This window comes from Macaca fascicularis, chromosome 4 (genome assembly GCF_037993035.2).
Source record: "Macaca fascicularis isolate 582-1 chromosome 4, T2T-MFA8v1.1".
Taxonomy (NCBI): domain Eukaryota; kingdom Metazoa; phylum Chordata; class Mammalia; order Primates; family Cercopithecidae; genus Macaca; species Macaca fascicularis.
In genome coordinates this window covers 126,606,276-126,632,044 of record NC_088378.1, presented here as the reverse complement: position 1 = coordinate 126,632,044, position 25,769 = coordinate 126,606,276, and the positions used below count along the sequence as shown (strand labels likewise).

Below are 25,769 nucleotides of genomic sequence, written 5' to 3'. Positions count from 1 at the left end.
GTAGACAGAATGAATTTCTGTGATAAAAGTAACCATGAAGATTAAATGTTTTATACATATCACCTAGTTACCTAAAAGCCACTTTTGCAAAATGATTAAAGAGTTTTATCAGTGAAGTTAAAAGATAATCCTCAGAAGCTTAAAATTGACAGCAAAGTTCTTTCTTGTTGGTTATGTGGAACTTTGCTCCTCAGTGCTGAATGAGGTGCAGAGTGCAAAGGTCAATCAATTAAACAGGCATTTATTAGCTCCAATTATAGTTCCAGCATGGTGCCAGGAGCTCAGCTTCATAGTTTTCCCAGTATGGTTAGGATTATTCAATATGTTTAGTACATAACTACCCACTGAGCATATTACTTTAAAACAGATACTACTCATGAGGTAGCTTGGACATTATTTTGCCTTGGATTCCTGAGGAATCAAGGATCAATCCTGAGTAGTAATAATCAAACAATCTTATGATTTCTTTTGGCTGCCCTGCGGTTATCCATATACTAATTAATCACAGGTAATGAAGTGTACATTTATATAAGGCACACCAAGTTTGAGGGGTCTAAAACTGATTAGGGAGATTAAAATTGGACTCTATTAGGTGACTGTTGTCTCTTCAGACCATCATTCTGTATACTTGTCCATCTGTTCATCCATCTTTTATGTTGAGCTGCAAATAAACAAAAAGTATTATCCCTTGCTGAGAGAGGAACCAAGATGATTAAGATGCAGTCCCTTGGTCTACCTGAGGATACAGGTCCTCACCAGGTGTGGATCAGATCAGGAAATATGATGTATCTTGGAGCAAGTGGGTCAAAGCTTAGGACTAGATCCAAAAGGAGAAAACAGTTCAAACAAAGTCAAGGAAATAAGAAAGAGATGGCATCTGGACTCTTACTACCATGCCCTGTATCACCAGGAATTCCCTGGGCCCATATCTATCTAAATCTGAACATCCAATTCTTTCTCTTTACCTTACCTCTAAAGAAAGTATGAGTGCTAAGAAGCTGTCTCAGGATAAAAGTAAAGACAGTGGCAAAATTCTCCCAACCGAGTGCCTCAGAAATACTGCTACCAAAATTTGGAAGGGCCTCAGAGAGTTTGTTCATATAACATTACACATTTTTCTTTCCACTGGGGAGAAAGAAACACTTTCGACTTAGGTTTGAAGAAAAGTATGTAACTCTCAGATGCTGAAATAACCTGGCAACCAAGATTTCACAATTAAATTCTTAGGAAATTTCTGGAAACTGTATACATTCTCATCTAACTTGAATAATTTATGGTTCTGTTGAAATAGACTAAGAGAATAAACCAAAGATCATGCTAGCTATCATAAACCAAAAATAAAGTTCTAAGGCCCCCCAACCATCTGAATAGACTTTCTCCTTGGCCAGTGCACTCTAAAATTTCACCTGAAAGACTAGTTCAGGCCACGGTGGGAAGTGGGGGTTGGACACGCCACATTATACCCTCCAGCATTAACATCAACGCAGACCTTAAGTTGATAAGAAACATTTACAGTCTATTCTCTCTGAAGTCTGCTACCTGGAGGCTTTATCTGCATGATAAAAATTTTTGGTCTCCACAACCTCTTATTGTAACTCAGACATTCATTTCTATTGATAATAACTCAACCAATTGCCAATCAGAAAAATTTTAAATCTACCTATAACCTGGAAGCTCCTGACCCCTCCCCACTTCAAGGTGTCCTGCCTTTCTGGACCGGACCAACAAATGTATTTGATTGATGTCTCATGTCTCCCTAAAATGTATAAAACCAAGCCGCAACCCAACCACCTTGGGCATACGTTCTCAGGACCTCCCAAGGGCTGCATCATGGGCCATGGTTACTCATATTTGGCTCAGAATAAATCTTTTCAAATATTTTACAGAGTTTGACCCTTTTCATCGACATTATCAACTTAAAGTGTTATTGCTGAACAATTTTGTTGAATTATAGATTCTCTCATCTAGATGTTTGAAACATTATATTTTCACAGGTGTACAAAAACATATTTTAAAAGATGACAATGACTCTACACTAGTAGAAGTTTAGGAATCAGTAAAAGCAGAAGTAGGAACTATTTCTGGGTAAGGATCCTTCCTGATACCCAAGCTGGAAACTTACCATTAAAGCCAATTCACAATACACTGCATCTTTCATTTTTTCCTTTCAATCTAAAACTTCCAACTTCAGTAAGCTCTCATTCCTGGAAATGATTTTGGTAGTTACTTTTTGGAACCTGCAATTTCTGTAGATCCTCATCTTTTTACCATTCCCTTACTGCCTCTAAGTCTCATTCCCCATATGTGGTCAGTAATGCGACGGGCACTGGGAAGTAAAATGGTACTCAGCATGGGTCTGCTTGCCCACACAAGGGCAAATATGCAGGGCAGGAAAGAAGTCCAGCATTCGTGGATCTCAAGATACTCTGAAAGGTTTTGGTATAGAGAACATACTATTACTAACTGAAAATGGACATAGAAACATTAGGGAATTTTTTTGAAGGCTATAAAGAAATCCAATTATGGGTCTGGGTCTTTGTCTCACACTCACATGTCAGGCTGGGCTTCCCTTTGTGATTCTCTGAAGGGTACTACTGGCAAACTAGCATTATAATCTACATTTAAATTCTAATATGATAATAATGATTTTAAAATACTGCATTTCTTTAAGCACATTCTATGTTAAGCACAGTGCTAGAAGCTTTGAAGTATTATTACTGACACTTATTAAAAATTGCCAATTTGGGGGCTAGGCACAGAGGCTCATGTCTGTAATTTCCCAGTACTTTGGGAGGCTGAGGCAGGTGGATCGCTTGAGTTCAGGAGTTCAAGGCCATGGGTAACATGATGAGACCTTGTCTCTACAAAAAACAAACAAACAAAAAAAACTACTTGAGCATGACAGTATATGTCTGCAGTCCCAGCTACTTGGGAGGCTGAGGTAGGAGGATTGTTTGAGCCTGGAGGCTGCAGTGAGCCGGGGTTGCGCCACTGCACTCCAGCCTGGGTAACAGAGTGAGACCCTGTCTCAAAAATAAAATACAAAAAATTGCTAATTTTAACAAATCATAAAACTGGCTCAGGCAAGCTGTCTGACTGAGAAGCCCTTGAAAAACCATCAAAGACAGTAGAATGTTAACTGGTCATTTACGTAAAATAGTACTCATGAAATTTTTGGTTCATTTAGAATAATCACTTTAAATGAGACTATATTTGAGACTGTATACACACATATACATGTTTACACACATATAGGTACAATATATGTACATTCTATCTAAAATATCATATACGTGTGTACATACATGTTTTTAAAAGTCAAACTGACATATTAATGGAAACACAGTCCTTATATCTCTGGTACTGATTTTCCATTAGCAGCAGCCCTACACATGCTACGTCTCTGAACAGCATGTCAGTGCCATGACTGTGTAAACATGCAAATGTGACTGACACACTCTTGAGACAGCTTTCACCTTGGTAGAGCACAGGGAGCACCACATAAATTTTCAGGAGTATAAATGAAGCCTCATGAGTCTTTTAGAATAAATACCTCCAGGCTAGGTGGGACCACAGCCAAGCAGCCTAGAAGTTCTATCCTTGCTTACAAGAGTTTGTGAACTATGATACTGAGAGCTATGTAATCCAAGTATTTTAAATACTTCCACACCATTTCAAGTACAATCATGGAAATTTAAAAATACTCCTCTATCATCATATATTATATAGAAAAAAACCTAGTTATTTGCAAAGTTTGCTTAAGTGAGATATTTGAGTACTTAAAACCTACTTTAGAATTTCTATCAGTAATACCATGCTCTATCAGCAGAATATTGGCTTCCTCATTAGCAAATTCACTCTAAGTAAATTCACTGAGGGTAATCTAGTGATACAGCTGGTAACCTACGACATTAAGTTAAATAGTATGTTCAATGACCAATATATCTCTAGAAAATTAGTTCAAAATGACACATCATTTTGTCAGACGTTCTTAGGAATTAGCTAAGATCTCTCGTTAGAAATATGAATCCCCTTGAAACCACTCCCACAAATAGCCAACATTTTAAGTAACTGCCAAGCCACCTGCTTTTCTCCAAGAAACATCATGAAACTCACAAGTTAGTAAAGTTTTGGAAAGCCTACAAAATCCCTATCTTTCTAAGTTTACATATTTTGTTTCAGTGACTTTATTTCCCCTTTTCTGAGAATTAAAAATTCTCCACATCAGATTTATAGTTCAAGGCACAGACTTATTTGCAAAAGAAGGACTTGTAAGTAGATGCCAAAGAACCCTTCTTTATCACTTTAGTCTTGACTTGGCACAGTGTTTCAGATGGTATTCATTTGGAATAAAGAGATCGATGATATAACTTGTCCAATCCTCCTTCATAAGTGGCTTTACTAGAAGTGGGTAAGGGCATAAAAATATAAATTCATCTGACTGTAGGCAACCAAAAACATACCAACTCATCTTGGAGTAATTTAACCAATAAGATGATTTAGAGGACAGTTCAGTGGCACCATTTTGGGAAGGCAAAAGCTTAGCAGAAGGAACATAAATCAAAGGTGACTGGCAGGTAAAGGATATATGCTGCAATCAGCCAAACCATGTGCACACTGGCACAAATTCAATAAGATCATTTATAAAATTTTTAAGGCAGAAGTACACAAAAGGGGGTCTGGTGCTAACTAAATCCACAGATAGCTTACATGCCACTGAAATAAACACTTCCAGATGCGGGTGTACAAAAACCTTTCACAGAATGAAATGTTTTCTTTCATAAATCTGAAGGAGGGACACTTAGCAGGGAAGGGCAAAAATGCCTGAAATTGAGCCTGAACTTCTTACAGACTGGAAGTGTTTGTTGAGGTGGAATGATTGTACGGGTGATGATCAACTACATAGCGAGTCTCTTTTAGAAGCATCACTACAATCAATAAGACTGGATTTCTGTTAAATTGTAGAAAAAGTGTTAATTCATCATTTCATAAATCCTATAAAATCTGGTGTGTAAGTTAGTGCTGCTCTCATTACATTCCTTACAGTTTGTTTTTGAGGGGGCGTGGAAGAGCAATGATAGAGATGATGGGTTCTCACAGAGATAAAAGCTGCTAATCAAAGTTTAGGAAAATAATGCTTTGGATCTTACCCAAACCTACTGCAGTCATGGTTTAATGAAGAAAAAAAAAATCAAAACCTGGTTAGATTAGGCATCTTTTAAGAATGCATGACCAAATTCATTACCGGTTTAGAAAGTCAATTTGTTCATCAAAACAGCGTAATATGTGGGACTTTCTGGTCATATATACAAACACTCCCAGAAGTTCAAACAGAAAGCTATGTGTTTTTCTTTTTTTTTTTTTAAGTTTAGGTGACTTCTGCTTTGAGCTACCCCCACCCTTAACCAGGAAATCCCCCTGAAATTAGTTTATCTGGTGAATCTTTAATTTAATGCCAGTTCTTTGTTAAGTATCTGAGCACTGAATTTAGTCTTGAGAACATTTTTAATTATCTGTTCTATGCATTCAGCCAAATTGTAAACTTGGCATTTTTTATTCTCTCACTCAGGGTCTTATTCTACTTATTCTATATGGTAAGTAGATCTTGAATACATTTTGTCTTCTCTGGTCTCATGCCATTGCCTCAGAAGATGCTCTTTTAGCCTCTTGCCTGCAATATTGCAACCACCAATTTGTTTCTTTGCCTATTATATCTCCTCACACCAGTCTCTTCTCAACACAATCACTTCTCTCTCTCTTCTTTTTTTTTTTTTTAAATGCAGTCTTGCTCTGTTGCCCAGGCTGGAGTGCAGTGGCGTGATCTCAGCTCACTGCAACCTCTGTCTCCCAGGTTTAGGCGATTCTCCTGCCTCAGCCTCCCAAGTAGCTGGGACTACACGTGCGTGCCACCACACCGGGCTAATTTTTTGTATTTTTAGTAAAGATGGGGTTTCACTGTGTTAGACAGGATGGTTTCCATCTCCTGACCTCGTTATCCACCCACCTCGGCCTCCCAAAGTGCTGGGATTGCAGGCGTGAGTCACCGTGCCCAACCCACAATCACTTATTTTTCTACAATTCAGAGGTGTTCATATTAATACTTTGCTTAAAAAAATCTGAAATAGCTCCTTAATGACTATATCTGTTGTTTAAAAGAAAATTTCCCACTGTGGGCAGTGGCTCACAGCTGTAATCTCAGCACTTTGGGAGGCCAAGGCAGGAGGATCACTTGAGGCCAGGAGTTAGAGACCAGTCTGGGCAATAGAGTGAGACCCCATCTCTCCAAAAAGTTTTAAAAAATTAGCCAGCATGGTGGTGCATAGCTACTTGGGAGCCTGAGGTATGAGGATCACTTGAGCCTGAGAGATGGAGGCTGCAGTAAGCTATTACTGCACTACTGCATCACAGCCTGGGTGGGTGATAGAGTGGGACTTTGTTTCTTTAAAAAAAAAAAAAAAAAAAAAAAAAAAGGAGAAGACAGAAAAGGAAAAAAATTTTCCAAACAGAACCGGAGAACCCCAATATATTTAAGAGATAAAAATTTGTATAACTAGAGAAAACAAAATTTTGTAAAACTATTATTTGTGGAAAATTCATAATGTATTTTGGCAGAACAGTTTGATAACTGCCGGCCTAAATCATAAAGTCTTGGTAAACTGGCTTGCAATTAAAAGTCCTTCTCAAAATGGCATCGCTCTATCTCTGATGCTTCATCTCATCTCAACGTACTCCAGATTCAGTTCCTCATCTCTGCCTGAACAGCCAGCCATGCTACTTTCATACATCTATTTTATTTTTCATTTTATTCCTGCCCCTCTGTGTGCCTGTATTGTCTTTTCAAAATCACTACTCATTCCCTTCACCTCTGTTTTATAAAGTCAAATATTAAACACCCTAAAAGTTTTCCTTCACTTCCTCACGCAGATTGTGCCATCCTTTCACTGTATCTGAGGCACTGTCCATCTTTTAGTTACAATATCAATCACATGGCACTGCTTATTTATTCACCTCCTTTGCTGTATTTGAATAACTGGTTTCTTATCTCCATACACCATACGTCCCTCCCAATACATTTCTAACACAATGTTTGGCACATGCTTATTGAATAAATGCAGATATCGAAGCTGTAAGGATCTCAGGACACATGTGGATGTTAATAATGGTCACATGTAGTTCAGTTGTACAGATATGGATTCTTGTCCATACTCAAAAATCAAGTGCTGTCCTTTGTACGTGAAGTGTGCTTTCATTCTATCAGGAAGGCATGTACTTTGGATTGTTTTTCTAGCAGTGGTGGGTGACAGATTGACTCATAGCAGTACACAGTCTTGCCTTGCCTCCTTATTAACTTTTTATTTTAACCATTTGCGAGCTGGTTGTGTGAGCGATAGACATTGCTTGCCATCAAAAATTAAGGTAAAGTTAGGTCACCAACATGAAGATCAACCCCTAATACTTTATTCTTTAGACAGTGGCTTCAGAGAAAACCATACTGTAGAAACCAAGCTAGCTCTCTTTTCTTTTTTCTCTTTCTCTTTTGAACACCAAAACCCTGCTTGGATGAGAAATATTTGTCAACTATAACTCATTTACTCATTAGGATCTTACCTTAATTAGGTCTTGAATACCAGTATGGTTTTTGGGTTAGATCAGTAATACAGAGTAAGATCAGAGCCAGAAATGTAGTCTCTAATGTCTCCACTGGAAACTGTAAAATCTACACAAGTGTTTGAATTGGACTGACAGAAATCTGTAGGCCAGGCTGTGAACTTCTGCAGCCAGAAAGTCAACTCAAATACTCCCTCCCTGCTATTTCCACCAAAGAGGCACAGCAGCCCAGCTGTCACCTTGAATGCACCTGGGCAAACTCAGAGCCTGACACTGGGCTCTGTCCTCATGACCTCTGCCAACTAATCAGTCAAAATATTTCCTGATCTAGAGAGCATACTCCACATATTGGGCATATGCCCAGAACTGCGAGTGCACTCTAATCAGGTGGGAGAACCTATCCAGGTGCCAGGGCAAGAATTAACATCTGACTGACATATGGACTATGAATTTTCTCTTCTCGCAGCCTAGAGTCATGCAGAGGCAGTATGTGGGGGTGGGATATTTGATCTGTGCATACATAGCCTAGGGGATTTGGTTTAAATCAAATCATAATTAAAACATTGGTTAGGAAAACAAGGCATAATTATTTTTTTCCTGCACATTTTAACTAACTTGCATATAGTCTTAAATATATGTTGGGCACAATAAGAGTAAGGTATCAGTTTCATTTTTGAAAGGTGCAAATTTCCTATTTAAAACAATCCACTTATTATGTTCTGGGATTAACTTTGCAACTACGTCAGTAAATTAAATGACATTTCAATGATTACATTTGTTGACTAAAGTTATGTAACACTATTTAAGAAATCACCAAAAAGTAAATCACCTACAGTTCAATAGGCTCTCATCACAGGTATTTGGTGATTTTTCTTTTGTCACATTATCAATAAAAGAGTATACAAATGTTTCACTTAAACAAAACACACTTATGAATGTTAGATGTTTCTGGCAATAGTAAATAAATAATCTATTTAAATAAAACTGATACGTTATTTTTCTTTTTTTTTCATTTTTTTAAAAATTTATTTATTATTATTATACTTTAAGTTGTAGGGTACATGTGCATAACGTGCAGGTTTGTTACATATGTATACTTGTGCCATGTTGGTGTGCTGCACCCATCAACTCGTCATTTACATCAGGTATTTTTCTAATATTCAACTAATTTGTATATAAAATGCTTAAAAAATGAAAATAGTATTTTTACTAGGTCAACATGAGCAACTTAACGTACTGAAAGTTATCCTTCTGAGTATTTATAATCTTCTTGTTTCTTCATAGACTTAAAAGAAGTTTCTTGCCACTTTTAGAGCACAATTTTAAAATTTAGAAATAGCTCAACTTAGTTTAGTTCTTCCTGGCTAATCCTTGTGCTGCTTTCATGAATTTATGACTTAAAAGAATCCTGTAATTTTTTTTAAAGACATATTTTCCTTTTCAGAGTCACTCCAAGGATTTTCTTCATTTGATTTCCATTCTTCTAGAAGATTGCAAAGACCTAGAAACTATAACATTTAAACCTCAAGATTTAGTCCTTTTAGAATATGCCACTCAAAAGGTTTCTCTTTGGTGTAAGTTACCCCTTTCCTTGCACCCATGATAAATTCTTCCTCTATTCCTCAAGATATAATATACCTGTTATAACAAAAAGAGATTAATTTCTTGAAGTACTACCAATTTAAAAAGACTTCGAAATATATAAACTTGGAGAAACTACAGAGGGATGATTAAGACTGTCATGTTTCATTACTACTTTACGCCCCCCATTAGAGATGAATGATTTGGTTTTTCAGACTATGTTCCTGAAAATTCTAGAATTCTTTGGAGTATTCTAGGGTCTTCTTAGATGTTTGGTTTGAAAGTCTATCACAACTTTTGTGCTACTCCAAATACAGGTTATGTCATCCACTGTTTTATATTTGAACTTCTTATAATTGTTCGGTTGATTAGTAAGTTGTGTCTTGGAATTTACATTTGTTTTGTTTTTGATATTTAAAGCAGCCCAAATATACTCTATATAAAATTGTGCAAGTAAGTCTATCACCTTAGGATGTATGTCCTGTGCTGAACTAAATTTGAGATGTTTACTAATAATACAAAATGAAAGCAGGAAAGAGCAAAATGTGTTTGAATAGTCACTGTATACCACAGAGAAAACATTAGTTGTTGGCAATACCAGGATTTTTCAAAATAGAACTGAATAATTTCTTATAAACAAATGTACTGGCTACCCCAAGGTAAGATATTGCTGCAGAGAGTTTAAATGAGATAAGATCTCTCTTCCCCACATCTGCCTGCCGATTTAAAAAAAAAAATTAACTGAAAAATTTTATAATATAACATGATCGTACCAATTCCATTTGGCAACCTAGAATCATGATGTTATGCTTACAATAGTGGAAAATGAAGTTCACCAAATATGGTTTCAATAGACAAAGCAAAATAAATTTAACTCTCAAACTTCAATAAATATTTGTCAGAGAAGAGTCCTCAGATGACGGAGATTTTCTTTGTGACACCTTTGAGTAGCTTCTAGTGTTTTAAGACTCATTAAAAAATATTTTCCAGAAAACCATGAAGAATTATGCTGGATAAGAAATCCATATATTCATTCCCTCTAAACACTTTCCAGTTTAGAAATATAAGCACATGTCAGATATTGTTAGTGAAACAACTTTCAAACAAATAATTTTTACTATTTCTTTTGCACCAAGACTACTGCAGGCCTGTGCAGCACATTATTAAAAACGGATGTATTTTGAATCAAACTCTTTTCAATGCTGTGCAACTAAAAAGTATACAGAAATAAAGTGGACATTAATGGATATAATATTCCAACTGTCATCCATAACTTTGACTTCAAAATACACCTATACTTACTGAATGAAATTTTAAGAGTAGATCTTCCTTATACAAATACAGACTTAATACCTCTTGGAATACTTGTCTTCTACAGAATTTAGTTTAGGAAATGCTGTATTTTTAGAATAAAACCACTTAAAGAGTTAAGAATACAGGCCAACCTGTAAATAAAAAGTTTAATGGGTAGGATTAATAAGAATTTATTGAAGCCTATGGTACCAGTGAGCCACAGAATATTTAGCTGCTATACACAGAAAAGGCTCTGGTGATTAAAATTAAAAGTGATTATATTAAATGTTTCATATTTTTCTGGAAAATACTCACTTTCAGGTTATTCTTACATGATAAATATGCTACATGTTAATTTTTTTTCCTTAGGATCAGTGGCCTATAGTTTTAAACATGTGTTTGGGCTCTAATCTATAATAATAGATTTAGTACTCCCAAAAATTTTATTAAGAAAATTTTCACTTCCAGTAAAAACACATATAATTTAATTCCACCCAATTTCTACTTGGTATTTACATTTGAAAATTATTCTAATATTTTGTGACATTTAATTTTCCACGTTGAACACATAAGATGCAGACAAATCTAATGTGCTCATGACATAAATATTCACAAATATGAAATTCTCGATCAAAATAGTCATAACAATCTGCTATGCCACTTTTGTTTTTAAAAGTTCAATGTGGAGAATTCTTTAAAAATTTTTCATATTTTTGATCCCTATTAGTCCATTATGAACATCCCTAAACTAATGATATGAAAACATCTCTAGTACGCTCTAATACATTTACATCAAAGTAAATGGCCACAGTAATCTGAGTGTCAGGAGGCTGGATTCTAGGGTTGGTTCTGTCATGCACTTGCAACATGTCTTTGGGTACATCACAAAGCTTCTTGGAGGTCCAGACTAACTGGGTAGCTCAAGTCCTTGCCAGTTTTAAAATGCTATGATTCTGTCTCAATTTAAGGCAGCTGAGTAAAGACTAAAGAGACTTGCTTCTACAGATGCACTTAAGGTATTATTCAGGTTAATGACCATGCTTAAATGAGCAATTTTATTGTCTCACTGTTCTAGTGCAATAGAAAGTTACCTGATAACATGCGAGTTCAGAGGGTTAACATTTTTCTACTGTGAATATCAGGAGAAACTAAAATAGATTTAGGCATTACAGATGGGATTATGTCATCACACTCAGCGAACACAGTTTCCTTTCTCTGGCTTTCAAAATTACAGACCTGGGTTTATATCAGCAATTTACAGCACTTCCCATTGAAACCTAGCTTGAGTAGGTAACCATGGGTACCACCCACTGCTTGTAAATAGTGAAGATCTAGATAAAACATGTCTGACCACCTTCCCTGTGACATAAGAGAACACTAGACTACCCTTCAGAGTATTTTCTCTGAGAGAAAAAACCAAATGCTCTAATCATAAAATTTCTAAATGCTCTTTACTTCTAAACCTGAACAAGTAAATTCTAAGAATGTTTTTGTTAAAACTATTACTATTACCATTCAAAAGCATTTAAATTTTTAGGTTGTGAAAAACATACTCTTCAAACAAATGCCAATGAATTTTCTGATGGGACAATTCATTTAAACCTTTGTTACACTCATTTTTAGACTCTGATGCCCTTCCTAAATATTGTATTCTTTATATATTCAGGTAGTACATACGAAACATTACCAATAATTTTGGAAAATAATACAAAATAGAAAACAGAAAGACCTGAGATATGCTTGTAGTAATTTAATACATGATAAAGCAATCCTAATAAATAGGAACTGGATAGATTACTCATTTAATTGATTGACATATTTTGATATTTAGTTTTTATATTGCAGAAACTCTCATACCATATATTAGATAAAAATGTAGAATTATAGTTGAATAAAAAATAAAAATACAGATGTATATTTAATCTTAGGTTATACAATTTTTTAAATCATAAGACAATGGAAAATTATAGAGGAAAATATCACTAGATCTAACTACATAAAATCCTATTATTGAAAAAATATCAAATTAGAAAAAAATTAAGATAAAGGGAGAACTGGGAAAAATACCTGCAACAACCCTGACAAAAAGTTTTACTGTTCATAATTGATAAATGTCTTAAAAAGTTTTTTAATTACAAAAATTTATTCACATAAGTTAGTAGATTCATACAAGTAAATCTAATGCCCTACAAAAAATGGCAAAGACATAATCACAATTCAAAGAAATACAAATTATTAGCAAATATATAAAAATGTTCAATATCATTAGTTATCAAATACAAATTAAAACAAAAGTATCCTATCACTCACTAGCTGTATGTGAACTTGGGAAGGCTAGTTACAGTCTGTTAAGTTTTCTCATTCATAAAATAACAATGGTTTCTATTTGTTAAGGTGTCGTGAGGCCTGTGTGAGATAGTACAGTGCAGTCCATGATGCATGAGTGCTCAATAAATATTAGCTGCTATAATTGCTACTTTATTTTTGCCTGGAAAACGACAAAAATAAAACTGATAATATTCAATGCTGATTTGAGTTAACTCTCTCATATACCACTTATACAATTATGAAGTCATTCATGTTTTCTAAGAATTATTTTTGCAAGATTATCAGGAAACTTAAAAGGACTGATTCTTTGATGCAGGAATTTCACTTCTAGTAATCTATCATGAGGAAATGACCAGATGGATGGGTAAATATTTACATACAAGAATATCCACTATCACTATTTATAACCTAAATACAGAACAAAATGGAATGGTTAAGTGAATAAAGGTACAGTTAGATGTATAAGGTGTACTATGAAGCTATTACAAATCATGTTTTTAAGGACTACATAATATACTATAAAATGAGTAACAATATTAGAATAATCTCAATTTTGCTAAATTATTAATATGAATATACAAAGAAAAGGGGCAGGATGAAAAGGTAGTGATATATTAACAGTAGTTATCTCTAGGACATAAGTTTTATTCTATTCTTTATTTTTCTATATTTTCATAATTTTCTAACATAGTAGCATTTCTTTCATAATGAGTAAACTAAAGAAACTTTAAAAGTTGAGAAAAATAAGCCCAGTAATCAAAAAATGTATCAACTTTGATATATGATCATCAATTTCTGAAAACCTTTTCAATAACTTATGAAAATATGTAAAATCACAAACACTGAAATTGAAGAAACTTCATAAATGAGATCACCCATTTGTTCTTTAGATTTCTGTTCCACAGAGCTAGTATGCAAAATCTAGCTGGTATGCAAAAAATTGGGTGGTAAGTATGTACACTCAGTTGCTAAGACTTATTTATGATGATCAGTGATTAAAAAAAATCATGCTCTTTAACTGTTATTAATACAAAAAGTAAAAATGAACATTTATTTTCAGGAACAATAACCTTTAAATAGTATTTAAATTTTAATGGTATAAACTATTTGTCCATAAACAAACCACATTATTATTTAAATTTTTAGTTTTTTCTGGGCTTATAGAGTAAAGCCGGATATCCTCTGTGTGTACTGTGCACACACATTTGAGTGTGGTTGAGTGGCATGGTTTCCGCTTACTTTGTATTATCTCTTTTAAAAAATATACCATAGCTACTACTACTACCACTATTAATAATATTATTTATTAAGAGCTTACTACATGTTAATTAAGTTCACAGTACTTAGTACTTCTTAACTCCTATCATGAAGTATAATCTAATATCCTTACTTTAGAGATGAGGAAACAGCCATAAAGTGGTGAAGAAACCTGTGTAAGGCTACTCAGCTTGTAGGTGGCAGGGCTGGGATTTGGACCCTGGCCATTTAGCTCCAGGATCAAAGTTCTTAATCACCACACAATATAACTTCACATATTATCAACTACTATGAATAAAAACACAATATAAGATGGCAAACATCAAAATCACTCAGGACATGCTAGGTTGCAAAAGCACTCTAGAATACTGCAGATCAGAGAATCTAAAGTGATTTTTAGAATTAAGAAAGATAAACAAGAAGCAAAAAAGTAAAATTAGTTTCTCTAAAGGTTCTTTAGAGTGTGTATACAGAAAGTGAGGTATGGTGGGGACAGTTGCAAAAGTGTGTATTTCAGGAGAAACTGTTTGAAGCTAGGTGTCAGAAGGCCTGAATCTTAGCTCTGGTTTAATTTAATCTAATAAATAGCTTGACTTAGGAAAATTACTTAAGAAGGTAAGACCTTCTCTTATCTTCTGTGTAGAACTGAGAATAAATGAGAATACAGAAAGGAAACAAATCACCAATGAAAACCAATATGCCAAAGAGAGTACTGTTGTTAACTGCTGAGTGGGGATGGATGGCATGTGTCTCCACAGCACTCGTGAATGTGGTGTTCACATGTGTGTGGCAGGTGACTGATGTTTATGCCATTCTCCCTGTATACTTCCTACTCCAGGAGCTACTACAATTCAAAGCATTGTTTGTATTCTTCTCTTTATACCTAAAGCTAATGTGGCTTTAAGTATTCCTTTATCATTTTAAATTATTCCTAAGGTGAAATATTCACTTACAATTCTTCATATAATGAATTATATTCCTAAAGTTGATCATGTCATTTGGTATAAAATTATTTCAGAGTCATATAGTAGACAGAAAAATGACTCGCTAAAAGGAGATTTTAAAATGTACTATCTGAATTGTTCCCATGTAAACTATTAACAATATCAAATTATTGGAAACTGGATATATACACATTGTTATGGGTATTCTAAACCAGATGTTACATTTAAATATATACGAAAAACTCTAGATTCAGGATGACATGCTATGAAGACAAAATCTCTATGCTTCATAAATATAAACTAGTTGTTCATTGGCATTTTAATTTACGAAGTACATTTTACATTGGAGGCAAGTCAGTTCAGCCTTTCTATATGAAAATATAGGTGTCAATCTATGATTACTATAGAAGCAGCCCACATACCTTTTCTCTTGTTAGGAGCTGCAGCTCAAAGCCTAGGTGGCAAAGTGTCCCCACTGCAGCTTAAAGTACCATGTCAGGTCCTCAGAGTGGACCTTAGGGAACTGAACATCAGCATCCCCAATCATGGTAAGTTTCTACCACAAGCTCCTTTTTTTTTTAGCAGCTTGAGGTATGTGGGAGCCAAGACAGGGTGGCTGCATTATTGACACACACAGTCTACAAATCCATCCCGTTTTAAAGAGATAATTTTTAACTTTAAAAGGAAGATTTATGTATTATATACTGTGAAACTATGTCACCCTGGTCATGCAATTCATGGTATAAAATAGCATAAGCAGCCTGGGCACAGTGGCTCATGCCTGTAATCACAGCACTTTGGGAGGCCGAGGTGGGTGGATCACCTGAGGTCAGGAGTTCAAGGCCAGCCTGGCCAACATGGTGAAATTCTACTAAAAATTACAAAAAGTAGCTGGGCATGGTGGTGGGCACCTGTAATCACAGCTACTCAGGAGACTGAGGCAGGGAGAACTGCTTGAACCTGGGAGGTGGAAGTTGCAGTGAGCTGAGATTGCACCACCGCACTCCAAAGTGGGCAACAGAGCAAGACTCTGTCTAAAAAAAACAAAACAAAACAAAAAAAGTGCAGGCATATTCACTCTGTAGTATGGGCAAATTCTCATAGCTGAAGATAATGGAGCAGACCTTTCCAGGTGGCGGTACCCTTCTGGGGAATAATAACACCTTGGATGCCCCTCTGGAGTGGAGTTTGTTACCAACTGCTGTTGATTTTGTTTGATTGCTCTACTAGTGGCTAACTGAACCTTCCAGGTCATGGCTCATTTGTTTTATTTTCCAGAGTTATTTAAATTAAGCATTTTAAAATTGTGTCATCAGTTTTAAAAAGCCCATTCTTTATGTTTATTAGATCAAAGTTAGCTTAGGCAATATTTGAACCTAGCTTAAAGTACATTTTTATCATATACTAATACTACAGTTTTAGATTGTAAAAGTAGTAATACATAAGCACCAGGCTGGACATGGGGGAAAAGATATACATACACACATATATGTAAATAATGTCATCAACCAAGATGGCTCTCAAATGATCTGTCCAGTCTATTTTAAAAACAAAACCTTTGAAGAATGAAGCAGCTGCCACTTCTTTTTGAGGAAATAATGCAGGCTTCATGATTAGGAAGTTTTCTCTTTGTATTGGATACATTTTCCTTTATGTAATTTTATTCATTACTTTTAGTTACCATTTTAGGTTATTTCTCAAAAATCATGTTTCCCTTTGCTATCTTTTAATTGCTTCTAGATTATTATCAAACACTGCCTCTTTTTTCTTCTTTTTCCCCTCCACTGTCTCAACCTATTCGTCATTATTTGACTGTTATCGATGGATTTGATATTTTTAATCTTTCATTATAAAAATTTTTTTCAATTTCAGTTGGTTTTTAAATTCTTACTTCCAATTATCTCTTATTTTTCTCATTCGTAATTTTTCATATTGCTCTTCCTTTTGGCCTGTCATTCAAAACAGCTTCACCCATCATGTAAAAGAAACTTCATTTAATTATTTCTTTTCAATTATAAGACTCTAAAAACATTCATGCAAAAGGATATATTGGTTTAATCAGCAATATTAAAATCATGTTCTTATGCAAGATAAACTTCAAATATTAAAATTGCAAAGCATCACCATTACAGAGAGCTTCTGGAGACACATAAAGCATGTTTTTCCTGTTACACAGAGAATCTATATAATTAACAAAAACTAATAAAAATAAAGGATAGAAAGAAAGCATTCTATTTAAACATAAGGAAAAAAGATAATATAGACAAAATCATGACATTTATGAATAGTAAAATCCACTCTTAGGGAAAAATGTATACTATGTAACAGTAATTATTTATTTTTTCATTTGTTTATGTATGTTATACATACGTATTTTCATTAGCTTGTTAAAACAGAATACCAAAAAAGTAAATCTGACTGTTCCTCAGTTATGTATATCAAACTCTACTTTCTGTTGAACTAGTTCCTTATAGAGTAGGACTTGAAGAAATTTCTCTTAACACAAGTAAGATTTTTTTTTTAAGGGCCATAAGATGAGCATTTAATTAAAACACACACATCTGCACACACTTTCTTTAGGCTGCTGAAATATCAGGTCTTTAATTCCCCATTAAAACAACACAAAACCCTGATTATAAGTTTTCAAATCATTTGAAGATGTAAAAGGCTGTCTGCATTTCAGCTTAGTTCAAAGCCAGTAAAGAAATATCTCTTCTTCTTCCAACTAAAAGCATGTTTAGGAGAAGGATATCTGATAGAAGTGGTAATGCCAATCTAACCAATTTTAAAATATAAAGTGCTACTAGCAATATTTGGATACATATAATTTCAGAATAACGTTTTATAAACTTAAGCTTTGAAAAATAGAAACTATAAACCCCAACAAAAAAACTTAATTTGTAATTGAAAGAAAATAATATTTTGTAGAAAAAAGTGTCCTTCCAAAAAGAGACGAAAATGACTTTCATTTCCCAAGAGAATTATGCCACTTTTATACAACAAAATTACAGTCACCACTAATTGCTTTCAACAATTCCAATGCTTCTTCATTTGACCACTTGAAAATCAAAATTCTTTCATATTATAAATATAACTTTTTATAACTCTGTTATTACGTACTGTGAATGGGGAAAGCGGGCCAATCTTGTGGCTGTAGCGTCGAATGGCCTCTCTGATGTGGCAGGGCTGGATGGCATCGCTGTGAGCCTCAACACCACAGGCTGCAGTGCTCTGCGACAGAAAAACACATAAATTGTTACTAAATCAAAAACACACAACAGAACTACAGTGTATATATATGAAAATAAACCTTTACAAAAGAGACCGGTTTTTCCCTTAGGATGCACATCACTACTGCCATATACTACATCTAAAAAAGAATTCCATTAACAAATCAAAGATGACTTTTACATGACCCCTTCCAAGCAGACCTACCAAATGCAATTTTTATGCCCACAATATTTCACCTAAGTCTGCATGTCAAGACACAGGAGAATACAGCCACTTGCCTGCAGATAAAAAGTGTCATGAAAGCTTACTGAAAGAACCACAGGAAGTTATTTTTTTTTTTTAAAAAACATGTTAACATTTACTATTATAAATGTTTCTTAGGAGCTTCTTTGGCACATTTCTGAAATAACTTGTGGGTCATCAGCTTAAAATGAAAAACGTTAAATTGCTATACATTTATTTGTCATACCTGGGATTGTCATAAGACCATTTCAACTTGGTTTCTAATTTTCTAGGTATCTCAGGACAAAACAAAAATGAAACCAACAACTTTCTGTTTTAATTTGCCGCATCTATAAAAGGCAGGTTTGCAAGCACAAAAAAACACAAGAAAGATAAGGATTATTTGTGATGAGAGTGTAAATACAAACTTAAGAAATTATAGATGTGTATATGTGTGTTCAGCATGATTTTTCAAAATAACTTATAGGGCTAAACCCTAGCCCTATTATGAGCTGGATACATATAATTTCAGAATAACGTATCAGAGCTGATTATGTATCAGCTCTGCCAAGATACATAATATCTCAGGTCTCAGTTTCCTCATCTGTAAATTGAGAAAACAATTATAATTGCTTGTAGGACTGTTGTGAAAATTAAGTAAGTTAAAATACATAAACCACTTAGAACAATGCCTGACGCATGCTAGGAAATTGTTTTATTTTTATAAAGAGATGATGTTTCATTTTGTCACTTAGGCTGGAGTGCAGTGGTGTGATTACAGCTCATTGAAGCCTCAAACTCCTGGGCTCAAGTGATCTCTGGCCTTAGTCTCTGAAGTAGCTGACACTAAAGGCAAGTGTCACCACATTTGGCTACTAAAAAAAAAATATTAATTTCTTTATAGATATGGTCTTGTTATGATGCCCAGGGTGGTCTTGAACTGCTGGGCTCAAGTGATCCTCCTGACTCAGCCTCCTGGGTAATGTTAGCTAGTAATAGTATTAGGTTATTCAAATCAAGTGTTAAAAATGGGAACTCTTCAAAGTATAGTGGGTAGCAGATGGCAGGTCATCAACATTAAAGAATCAACTTGCATATTACTATAACTGGGGTCTAGAAGTCATTTGTAGCCACACAATTAATATTATTTGTTTTTCTGATCATTACTATAATTTTTTGATAATTAATACATTTTTTACACTCATAATTCTTTGTAGGGAATATAACTCTATAGATAGCAACCTCTATGGATAGCAATTTGGCAAAATCTTATCAAAATGAAAAAGAACAACCTCTTTGACTCAGCACATTCACCTGTAAGAATTTATCCTACAGATATATTGCACAGGTACAAAATAATATATATACATGAGGATACTTACTGTAGTACTAAATGTTCATCAATGAGGGATTGGTTAAATAAATTATGATACATCCATTCAAAGAAACAGAAACCAAAGCAACCACTGGAAAGAATGAGGCAGTTCCCTACAAACTCCTATGGAGTTATCTCTAAGATATTATATGAAACACTGATCAAAAACTGAAGTAGGAGGTTTACTATGGTAAGTCTTTGTGTTCCCCTAAAATTTGTACGTTGAAATCCAAGCCCACAAAGTCATGGTATTAGGATAAGAAGCCTCTGGGAATTGATTTATCCATGAGGGTGGAGCTCTCATGAATGGAATTAGTCCCCTTATAAAAGAGACCAGGGACAGACCACTCACCCCTTCTGCCATGTGAGGTTTGGGTAAACAGATGACTGCCTATGAACAAGGAAGTGGGCCTTCACAAAACACTGAATTTGCCAATGTCTTGATCTTGGACTTCCTAGCCTCCAGAACTGTAAGAAATACATTCCTACTGTTTATAAGCCAACCAGTTTACAGGATTTTGTTATAGCAGCCCAAATGGACTAAGGCAGAAGCATAAGTTAGAAAAACTTTGTGACTGCCATTTGTAAGATATAGAGACACATAAGCCAGCCTGGTTGAATCATGCTATTTTTGCCAAAAGGTGACAATAACTTATATTAAAATAAAAACATTGAATTTTGTGAAAAATGTCATTAGAGGTTCCATTTTGCCAGTTTCAGGTTTATCTGCCATAATTCAGCAACTGTTAACATTAGCATAATGAAGCTACTAGGTGCACTTTTATACTTTCTTGATCTACTCATTGAGTTCTCTGGAAGCAAGCCTTTAAATGTTATAATCCCAGTTTTTTTTTTCCACCTCAACAAATATCTTCACACACTCTGTCAACATCTAGTCCTTTATCAAGGTGCTAATAATCTGTTTGAATTAAAAATGTATCCCAAGTTTAGAATTTTTAATATAGTAGTGGTTCTAGCACAATATTCTTCAAAACTGTTTCAGAAGAATTACATATTTGTAATTGTAAATGTACATATTTGTTATTAATAATTTTATATCAGCTATAAACACATGTGAAGAGCATTATACTTATACATCAATTCATCTTTAATATCCTGATTAGGCCCAAATTTTAGGATACTCTTTAAATTTTCAAAAACTAAACCCAAATATTTGACAAAATACTGAGTCCTGTTTATAAAGTGTTTGCAGAAATCTCTCTGGGAACTAAACTCTGTATTTGTTTAAGAAAAGCACTAGTTGTTTGGAAAAGTTCTCCATATGTCAGGTCCTCTTCCTCTTGGCTGCATTCACACTCTATTCTTGTATCTTTCCATTTTTGTATTAATAGCTCTTCAACTAGAAACTGATGCTGGGTATCAGAAGTTGAAATAGCATACAGAGTTCTACATATTTTCTGGATTTGACTATTGTCTCTCTGTTTTTCTTTGCTGGTTTACAATGAACAAAATCTCTTAGCAGTTTAAACTCTCAACTGTGGTACAGGAAGTTATACTGAAACTCAGGTTGCCCCTGGATCTCTCACTGAGCCTTTTCCTCCCAACTTAAAAGTTCTTGGCAGTGTAAGTGTCCTATCCTTTCTCAGCCTTCCCCTTACCAGAGTCAGTGTTTAAGAAGGATCTAGAATTTCATTCAATTGCATCTTATTCTTTCCACATCTATAATGGTAAACTAGATCTTTTGCTAAATGTAAAATCTTCAATAATTATAGAGAAGTAACACTCACCTCAGACTAGAGCAACTGAAAGGCTAGTACTACTATCACTCACATTTTGTGGACCACAAAAGTTGATATGATCTGGCCAAGGAAGTATCATCTTTCTCCTGTTATACATATAGCTCCTCCAAAGTTTCATCCTTATGGAGAATTTTTTTCACATGAACGTGGGCCATTCATTGGCCAAAGGATATAGTGTACGACATGTAATTTTCTCATTTAAAAGTTTGAGATGGTAACTGTTAAAATGTAGTTCTTATATAACTAGAAAAAGCTTTTCTTTTATTTGTATAAATGTGTACAGTACAAGTGTGATTAAGTTACATGCATAGATTACAGAGTGGTAAAGTTAGGGCTTTTAAGATATCTATTTCCTGAGTAACATAGTTACCCATTAAGTAATTTCTCATCATCTGCCCCTACTTACTCCCAACGTTCCAAATCTCCGTTGTCTATCACTCCACACTCTACCTCTATGTGTACACGATTTAGCTCTCACTTATAAGTAAGAACATGCAATTTTGACTTTGTTTCTGAGCTGTTTCACATAAGATAATTGCCTCTAGTTCCATCCATGTTGTTGTAAAAAATATTATTTCATTCCTTATTTCTTTTTTGAGACAGCATCTTGCTCTGTCCCCCAGACTGGAGTACAGTGGTGCGATCTCGACTCACTGCAGCCTCTGTCATGCTTAAGCCACCCAAATAGCTGGGACTACAGGCACACCTGCTGCGCCTGGCTAATGGCCCATAATTTACAGTTGGCTGTAAAATAAGGTTTTATTTCTGGGTTACCTACTCTCCTCCATTGATTTATGTATCTATTTTTATATCAGTAGAGTCAGGGTTTTGCCATGTTAGCCAGGATGGTATCAAATTCCTCACCTCAGGTGATCCATCTGCCTCGGCTTCCCAAAGTTCTGGAATTACAGGCATGAGCCACTGCACCTGACCCACTCTTTTCCATTTCTGAGTATTACTCCATTGTGTATACATGCCACATTCTCTTTACCTCTTCATCTGTTGATGGAAACTTAGGTTGACCGCATCTTTGCTAAAGTAAATAGGGGTGCAAATAAACATATGAGAAGAAGTATCTTTTTTATGTAATGATTTCTTTTCCTTTGACTAGATACCTGGCAATGAGATTGCTGGATTGAATGATAGTTCTATCTTCAGTTCAGAAATAGCTATACTGGCCCAGCGCAGTGGCTCATGCCTGTAATCCCAGCACTTTGGGAGGCCGAGGCGGGTGGATCATGAGAAGCCAAGTGTTTGAGACCAGCCTGGCCAATGTGGTGAAACCCCGTCTCTACTAAAAATATTTAAAAAATTAGCCAGGTGTGGTGGCGCTTGCCTGTAATCCCAGCTACTCGGGAGACTGAGGCAAGGGAATCGCTTGAACCTGGGAGGTGGAGGCTGCAGTGAGCCGAGCTCGCGCCACTGCACTCCAGCCTGGGTAACAGAGCAAGACACCATCTCAAAAACAAAACAACAACAACAACAACAACAAAAATTCCATACTGTTTTCAATAGAAGTTGTACTAATTTACACTCCCAACAACAGTGTACATGAGTTCCCTTTTCTCCATATCCTCACCAACATGTTATTTTCTCTTTAATAATAGCCATTCTGATTGGTGTAAAATAGCTCATTGTGGTTTTAATTTGCATTTCTCTGATGATTAGTGATGTTGAGCATTTCTTTACATGCCTGTTGGCCATCGGTATGTCTTATTTTAAAAAATGCCTATTCATGTCCTTTGACTAGTTTTTAACGGGATTACTTGGTGTTTTTCTTGTTGTTGCTGCTTAGCTGTTTGAGTTCCTTATAAATTCTGGCTGTTAGTCCCCTGTTGGATGCATAATTTGCAAATGTTTTCTCCCATTCTGCAGGTTCTTTGCTATCTTTTTTTTTTTTTTTTTTGAGGCGGAGTCTCACTCTGTAGCCCAGGCTGGAGTGCAGTGGTGTAATCTCAGCTTACTGCAACGTCTGCCTCCTGGGTTCAGGCGATTCTCCTGCCTCAGCCTCCTATCACTATCTTATTTCTTTTACCACACAGTAGTAGCTTTTTAGTTTAAGTCCCGTTGTCTATTTTTCTTTTTTTTTTTCTTAACCTGTGCTTTTGAGGTCTTAGTCATGAATTCTTCACCTAGACCAATGTCCAGAAGAGTTTTCCCCAGGTTTACGTTGAGTATTTTTTAATAGTTTCAGGTCTTACCTTTAAGTCTTTATTCCATCTCGAGTAGATTTTTGTATATGGTAAGAGATAGGGGACCAGTTTCATTCTTCTGCATATGCTGATCCAATTTCCCAGTTCCTTTTTCTGAAGAGGGTGTCCTTTCCCCAGTGTATGTTCTTGTTAACTTAGGCAAAGTTTAGTTGGCTGTAAAATATGGTTTTATTTCTGGGTTACCTACTCTCCTCCATTGATCTATGTGTCTATTTTTATATCAGTACCATGCTATTTTGTTACTATGGCCTCATAGTGTAATCTGAAGTCAGGAAATGTAATGTCTTCAGCTTTGTTGTTTTTGCTTAAGATTGTTTTGCCTATTTGAGCACTTTTTTGGTTCTATATGAATTTTAGGATTTTTAAATTTCTAATTCTGTAAAAGATGGGGTTGCTATTTTGATAGAGATTACACTGGATCTGTACAATGCTTTGGACAGTATAATCATTTTAATGATATTAATTCTTCTGATACATAAGCATGGGATGGTTTTCCATTTGTCAGTATCCTCTACAATTACTTTCATTGCTGGTTTGTAGTTTTCTTTGTAGAGATCTTTCATTTCATTGGTTAAATATTACTAGATATTTTGTTATTTTATTTATAGTACTTTAAATGGGATTGCCTTCTTGATTTCTTTCTCAGCTAGATTATCGGTGAACATAAACACTACTGATTTTTGTACAATGATTTTGCATATTCAAACTGAATTCATTTATCAAATCTGAAAGATTTTTGGTGGAATCTTCAGGTTTTTCTACATATAAGATCATATAATCAGCAAACAGGAATAATTTTACTTCCTCTTTTCCCATTTGGATAACTTTTATTTCTGTCTCCTGCTTTATTGTTCTGGTTAGGACTTCCAGTACTATGTTGAATAGGAGTGGTTAAAGTGGGCACCATTGTCTTGTTACAGTTCTTTGAGGTAATGCTTTCAACTTTTCCACTTCAGTAAGATGTTGGCTGTGGGTTTGTAGTATATGGCCTTTATTATTGTGAGGTATATTCCTTTTATGCCTAGTTTGTTGAGGGATTTTATAATGCAGGGATGCTGAATTGTATCAAGTGCTTTTTTGTACCTATTGAGATAATCATGATTTTTGTCTTTCATTCTGTTTATGTAATGTATCGTATTTACTGATTTGGGTATGTTGAACCATCTTTGCATCCCTGGTATAAAACTCACTCGATCATGGGAATTATCTTTTTGATATGCTAGTAGATTTGGTTTGTTAGCATTTTGTTGAGGATTTTGGAGTCTGTGTTCATTAGGGATATTGGTCTGTAATTTTCTGTTTTTGTTGTGTCCTTGCCCGGTTTTGGTATCAGGATGGTAATGACCTCATATAATTATTTATGAAGAATTCCCTACTCCTTAATTTTTTGGGGCAGGTTCAGGAGGACTGGCATTAGCTCTTCTTTGTACACATTTGGCTGTGAATCCATCTGGTCCTGAGCTCTTTTCTGTTGGGAGATTTTTAAATTACTGATTCAGTCTTGCTACTTGTTATTTGTCTATTCAGGATTTCTGTTTCTTCTGGGTTCAATATTGGGAGGTTGCATGTTTCCAGGAATTTATCCATTTCTTCTAGGTTTTCTAGTTTGAGAGTGTATAGTTGCTTATAATAGTCTGTGACAATCTTTTGTATGTTTGTGGTATCAGTTGTAATATCTCCTTGTTCATTTCTGGTTTTATTTGGATCCTCTCTCTTCCTGGTTAATCTTGCTAGCAATTTACCAATTTTGTTTATCTTTTTGAAGAACCAACTTTTAATTTCATTAATCTTTTGTATTTTTTTTGTCTTTATTTTTATTTAGTTCTGCTCAGGTCTTTGTTATTTCTTTTCTTCTGATAATTCTGGGTTTGGTATTTTCTTGCTTTCTAATTCCTTGAGACAGAATGATAGGTCATCAATTTGGGATCTTTCTGCTTTTTTGATATAAAGGCATTTA

At 35.0% G+C, this 25,769-nt stretch overlaps 1 protein-coding gene across 20 annotated transcripts in view; it reads right to left on the bottom strand.

Moving 5' to 3' along the window:
• SUPT3H (SPT3 homolog, SAGA and STAGA complex component) overlaps nt 1-25,769 on the bottom strand; it is a 529,437-nt gene that overhangs the window by 72,311 nt on the left and 431,357 nt on the right. For all 20 annotated transcript variants that reach the window (XM_074037868.1, XM_074037869.1, XM_065543947.2 and 17 more), the window contains one exon: nt 18,132-18,242. In XM_074037868.1, coding sequence (XP_073893969.1) covers nt 18,132-18,242 — 111 coding nt within the window. The remainder of the gene's footprint in view (nt 1-18,131; nt 18,243-25,769) is intronic.